This window comes from Micropterus dolomieu, linkage group LG09 (assembly GCF_021292245.1).
Source record: "Micropterus dolomieu isolate WLL.071019.BEF.003 ecotype Adirondacks linkage group LG09, ASM2129224v1, whole genome shotgun sequence".
Classification (NCBI taxonomy): Eukaryota; Metazoa; Chordata; class Actinopteri; order Centrarchiformes; family Centrarchidae; genus Micropterus; species Micropterus dolomieu.
In genome coordinates, this window is record NC_060158.1 from 5,297,842 (window position 1) to 5,303,945 (window position 6,104).

Sequence of the window (6,104 nt, forward strand, 5' to 3'; positions counted from 1 at the left end):
TTATCAGAAACAACACAAAGCTGTCAGGAGTGGGCAGCTTTACAGCGCATAAGAATGAAAACAAAATTAAATAAAGATTTGTTGTTTTGTCTTTGATTTGAAGTACCAGAACTTACATCATACATCATTTGATTTAGCAAAGTTCTTCCAACATTAATAAAAAAAGTTTTTTAAACTTATTTTAACACTAAACTAACGATGTCTCTTAGAGTTGGATTTGTTTTTTCTTTAACAAACACTACAACCACAAACAAGAAATAAGAGTGTTAGTTCTAAATCTGCAACATAAGAGATGATTAACTAACAAAGAAGCAACAGTTCTTAGTTGCGGTCATCAGTATTAAAAAGTATTTTCTGGTTCACAAATACTGTGTATTTGATGTGAAGGTTAAGTGGATTTTTGTGGGCAACACACATCGAAAATGTGGTTAGATTTAGAGGTATTCTCTTCTAGACACAAAATAAAGAAAGGTGAATCCACACTATAAGCGATTAAAAGGTTTTTTAGACATGATTTCTGCAAATGGCTGAACTAATGCTGCTTCATTTTAAAGACAAAGACCTACTGAGATGATCCTTTATCGTTTAACTTCTCTAAATAGCAACTGAATCTGGCAACTAATCAATTACAACAAATGTATTCCACGTGAAGTGCGATGTGTTACTGATATTGAGATTTGAATAAAAGCAAGGACAATTACCATCCATGTCGTCGGGGACATGACAACCTGGTTTGATTCAAACTTAATTTCACCTGAATACGACAGCATCGTTTTATGCTTTCATCCCAAATAATGTGTGTGGGACTCACTGCGGTTGTCTTTGCTCTGCAGGATCGGGGTGTAGAGGTTTTTGGATGTCCGTCCGTCTGAGGTGGTGGTAGGTAACCCTGTGGAGTTGTTCCTCTCTCCTTGCTGCACCGGGCTCGACTGGTGACGCAAGATATCCACCAGTGATCTGACACAGCAGAGGGTGGACGGAGAGATGAGAGCAAGAGGAAAAGGAGTGGATAAAGAGAAAGACGAAAGGTTAGACAGAGACAGAAAGAGAGAGGTGAGGATACCAAAGGGAATAAGAAGAATCATTAAAATATTCAGCCAACTGCAAAACGCAGACTTTATGATTTTTTTAAGGTGTCGTTTCTCAATCACTAATTGATATCAATAGATCAGAGACATATTGTCAGTTTAATTTCTTCTAATTTGGGAATCTCAAATTCCCTTCTTGCCTGCTGATGTCCACAGATTTCTTGAATTCACCACAGCATAAAATTCTTCTGTATGCACTCTCTTTGTATGTGTGCCACTGTTCCAGGAATAGGCAAACTAGGGCTGTCCCCGTCTAAGGATTTATACAGTCAAATCAAAATTGTCAAGTCTTGCTTATAGTCGACCGATAGTTGAATCATATGTTTTTGTGCGGCGGAGGGGAGCGGGGGCTACACATGATAACTCCACTTTAATCTTGAGAAGCTGCAGAGCTGCAGTCTCTGTTCGTCACTCACCGTAACTTACACTGTACATTTCCAGCTAAACTGAGGCTTATTGTTGACCCTTTTCTCTCTGTTTGCCTGCCATTCACTGGTCTTGTGCAGAGATTTGCGTATGATGAAGTCAAGTTCTAATAATCACCTGGGGTTCTACTGAATTATTTGAAGTATGTGTATAAATATTGTTGTGTTTGTGTGAATATATGTGTGTGAATAATATAACTACATTTGAATATGTATTTTCTTTAATTATAGATTTATTATTTCTATAGATCTATTATTTTGTAGTTGTATATTAATAATTCTGTTTAGGGTATTAAGGGGTAGAAGCACATAAGTTTTACTTCTTCCGAGTCCTTTTCGCACATGTAAAAAGACGTGTTTAAGTAATGGAAGTTATGGTGTTTTGTTTTGTTGTTAATCTTATCATAAAGTTTTTTTCTTCTTTTTTACATGTTTGAAATAAAGATATCATTCAATCAATCAATCATATCATGCTTATCTGGAGTTACAAAGACTGGAATCTGATGTTGAATCGCCTACAGCCAGGATGTCCAACCTGCCAGCTACTTGGTAACAAACAATATGCGAGTCACGTGACTCTGAACAGTTCTTTGCAGGCAGTGTGGCCAAATAAATCGAATGCAACAAAGTACACTCTCCATTAAAGTTCAGACCAAGTAAAACATTGTGCCTCTTTAAGGTCAACCAAAGCCCTTTTCAGACATGCATTCAATTAACTAAATGTGCTGGTCATGTTACATGTCAGTCTCATGTTTGAATAAGCCTCTGACTCAGTTTAGTATAAAAGTCTTAACAGATTAAGTCATACTTTTCTGTAATACTTGACTTACCTACTATATTTGAATTACATACTGCTCGTACTTGTATACCTGGCCGCACATATTACACGAGCATTACAACTCTATCTGCAAGCGCCCAGTCGCATATGAGGAGTCGTGATGGAAAGTAAAAGAGACATGTGTTTGTAAGCCTGAAAGACATTACATAATGGACAGATCAAGCCAGCTACGTTACACTTTCCAGGACAGCTTGGTACTGTCTTGCTTGCTTGTCAAATCATCTCAGTGTTACTTCCTGTCTGATATCGACCGCTCTCCACTTTCACCTTTGTGCACTGATGTTGTCTGTCCTGTCTGAATCAGTTACAGTCAGGAATCCCAAGAGAACGGTCCTGTGGTCTCACCTGGGCATGTTGATGTCCCTGTTGCGGGGTCGGCGTGCCACCTTGCTGAAGGCAATCCTGACGCCCACGGCCACCACCAGCGTGAAGGAGATAACCCCTCCAATCACATAGGCCGTACTGTTGGATGAAGAATGAATGAATGAATATCCATCAGGGTTTTTTTTTTTTACCGCATCACTGTGTACTGTAATTCTTTGAATCGTATTTATACTGTAAAGAAACACTTATAATGCAGAATAAAAAAGATAAGAGGCAAACATTAGTGTGTGGTAGAAAAAGATTTTTGGAAGACAGACCATGTAATTAAGTCTAATTTGGCCCGTCACCACCTATTATTATTATTATTATTAAGATGTTGTGACTTTGAGATGTACAGCTGGAAATCAAAAATATATAAGAGCTCATGGTACAACAACAAATAATACTACTACAATTTTATATTGCTACTCGTATTACTCCTACTACTTCTACTCTTGCTATTCTTAAAATTGGATTTATTCAAAATTTAAAAAAGAGGCACTGTGGTCTGTTATGTTCCTAAAATTCTTTTGTAATCCACAAGGATACATCATTATATTAGGTAGTTTGCTAAAATGCAGCAAAGCAAGCACAGCAAAAACTGAGCTCTCAAAAACAAGGGAAAAAAGCATTAAAATGGGGGATATATTACTTAAAATAAGCAAAATTATCTGCCAAAAGAACAAGAACATTTCACTTGCTACTTAAGGATAAAAAAACTTGAAACAAGTGAAATTCTCTAACATAAAAGCCGCCTGGTAAGAAGAAATATCTTGTCAGACAAAAAGCAAGCATATTTTTCCTTCAATTAAGATAATTAATCTTACTTAGATTTTAGTTTTTGCAGTGAGTACAGTTTATTTCCTTCCTAACAAACAAAAAAGGTCAAGCAAGAATAGGAGGTGAGGAACGTTACTTGCTTGTTTCCAGTTACATAATAATAAAATATTGTACTTATCCCCAAATTTCTTTAATTACTGCTAACAGTTACAAACAAGTCCAGACTCTGACCTGCTGTTCTGCTGCTGCAACGTCTCAAAGTCCGGGTCGGGCTTGTTTCCCACGGGCACGGTGACGGGGACCTGTGGGTCCGCCCAGACGGGAGTGTTGTAGTTGTGGCAGGAGTTCTGGTCCAGCCGGTTCCTCTGGTGCTCGCAGCAGAACCGGTAGTGACAGGTACCGCAGCAGTAGATGTAGCTGTCCTTGGAGCAGTTGAACGTGCTGTCAAAGTGCCCCATAACGTCATAGTAACCCCTGTGGTACAAAGTTGTTAGGAAAGAAAAGTAATATCTCTGGACGCTTTTAGGATTTTTCTTTTATCCCTGTTTTACCGAGGCACCGTCCATCATGAATAACAGGGTAAAAAATTTAGAACAGTTTCTTTCAGCCTCACTGATCCGATGTCTAACAACATGTTGGCAGATTTCCAGTGAGTTAATGTGCATTATACAGCTATTTCCAATCACAATACTATTTGACCTTGATGACTTCTACATTACAGCAGCACAGATATGCCTCCATAAGGCTCTAAAGGACTTTACAGGACCGTGAGGGGATTCATTTTAAGTGTGGCTGACACTAGTGGGAATAGACTCCGATGTTCACCCATGCTAATGCTACTATACTTAGGCAGCAGCCTTGTGTCTTGTGGTACTGGAGGAGCCATCTGAGCACCTAAAGTTGAAAAAGGTCAGCTCTGAACAGTCAAACGCTCTACATCACGATGGCTATTTCTACAATTGGAAGAGTGCAGGGTGCGAGCTTAGCCTTTACCAACCCAGCAATCAACGGCAAAAATGGCAGAAAGGTAAGGAAAGTCTCTTGTTACTGAGCAGCCAGAGATCCGTAACCTTACAGACATTAAAACAAACACCAAGCTCAGAGGAACACAAGTCAGGCATTTGCAGCTTAATGTAAGTCTTAAATCTGTTTGTCTGTTATTACTGTACTGTGTTTTGGATTGCCTCAACGTAGCCGCCGTTGGTAGTTGTGGTGTGTAGCTCGCCGCTACACAACTGATTTAGAGCTGATTACATGTTGCCTAGCAACACCAAGACATCTCTCAGTGCAAAATATAAGCCCAAATAAGATCGAGATCAGAGCTGCAGGAGGAGAAGAATCATCGCTTTTATGGCACCCAGTGTGATCAACACATTACACAGATGGAAATATATTTGTGCTATGAAAGAAGATGTAGCCACTGTAACTTCTGCTGCTGCGTTTGCTAAACAGTATTCAAATCTCTATTTTCCTATGTTGCTTTTATGTTTTATTTGAACGCCTTGTTGCCTTGTTGTTGAAATGTGATATACAAATAAACTTGCCTTGCCATTCTGCTGAGAACCTAACGTTTGCAAAACCTGCACACCTAATGCTCATCATTTCCAGATTTTAGTGATTTTTTCCACTCAAGTTTTTATTTCTGCTGCGAGGGGACACTGGTTTGTTCATTAAACAAGTTCAAACTAAAGTCCAAAACGAGAAATGTTTCTAACAATCAGATTTTCAAAGATATTTTGTTTTACTGATACATCATATTTTCATCTACCTTTTAATACTCACACAACACAAAAATGAATCTTACAAAATCACACCAGGAAATAGTTTTGTTGTGGCTGTACCTGCACACGTCCACATCCACCAGCTGTCTTGGAGGTGGAGCCACCTGGGCCGCACCGAGCGGAGGCTTCAGGGCGTCGGCCGTCATGTTCTTTGGCAACATGGTCTGAGGGAGGGGCTTTGGAGGGAGCTCGGCCATAACCGGTGGATCATCTCCATCTTCCACCTCAGCTGCTTTCGGCGCCACTTTAGGTCCGGCGGGCAGCGGTGGCAATGGTGGCTTGTAGCCGGTCAGCAGGAACAAGGTGGTGCTCCTCTTAGCAGCCGCAGCAGCGTTTTTGCTGCTGGTCAGAGTCCTGACATCGCTATCAACAGCACGTCGCTCCGTGGTTATGGTTAGCGTGGAAACAGTGAGGCAGCAGTAAAGCAGGAGAACAAGGGACAAGCAAAACATCCCTCTTGAAATTGCAGGTTTCATTGTTTTAACACAAATTTCTTGAGCAGTCGTAAAAACAATTCACATAAACACTCCTCCTTATCAGCGTCCACTTCCAAGATGGCAGCTTCTTGAAGTTTTGTATGAAAAGTTTTAACTCCAGTCGGATGAATCCTTTTTTGTTCTGCACACACTGCACAGGTGCAAAGGGTTTCTCTCGGAGTTCAGCAGATTCTCTTTGTTCAAGCAATGTTTGGCTTTTCAGTCTTTCACCTAAATGTAAACATTTCTCTCCGTATACAAATGGTGCGTTCCATTCGACATGGGAAGTCGGAATTTCCGAGTCCAAAGGTCAAAATTTCAAAGGGAACGCCCCCTTAAGTCGGAAGTCAGGA

At 40.0% G+C, this 6,104-nt stretch overlaps 1 protein-coding gene and 1 long non-coding RNA gene across 2 annotated transcripts in view; one reads left to right on the plus strand and one right to left on the minus strand.

The window, feature by feature from the left end:
* Positions 1 to 2,844, plus strand: part of LOC123976213 — a 22,930-nt gene extending 20,086 nt beyond the window's left edge. Inside the window, exons 2-3 of the long non-coding RNA XR_006826287.1 lie at positions 834 to 1,053; positions 2,656 to 2,844. This is a non-coding gene — a long non-coding RNA (uncharacterized LOC123976213). The remainder of the gene's footprint in view (positions 1 to 833; positions 1,054 to 2,655) is intronic.
* shisa7b (shisa family member 7) overlaps positions 1 to 5,832 on the minus strand; it is a 19,682-nt gene extending 13,850 nt beyond the window's left edge. The window contains exons 1-4 of the mRNA XM_046058165.1: positions 5,336 to 5,832; positions 3,726 to 3,968; positions 2,697 to 2,813; positions 812 to 957 (exon numbers count right to left, since the gene is read on the minus strand). Of these exons, the coding sequence (XP_045914121.1) occupies positions 812 to 957; positions 2,697 to 2,813; positions 3,726 to 3,968; positions 5,336 to 5,751 (922 nt within the window). The 5' untranslated portion in view covers positions 5,752 to 5,832. The remainder of the gene's footprint in view (positions 1 to 811; positions 958 to 2,696; positions 2,814 to 3,725; positions 3,969 to 5,335) is intronic.
* Positions 5,833 to 6,104: the final 272 nt, after the last annotated feature.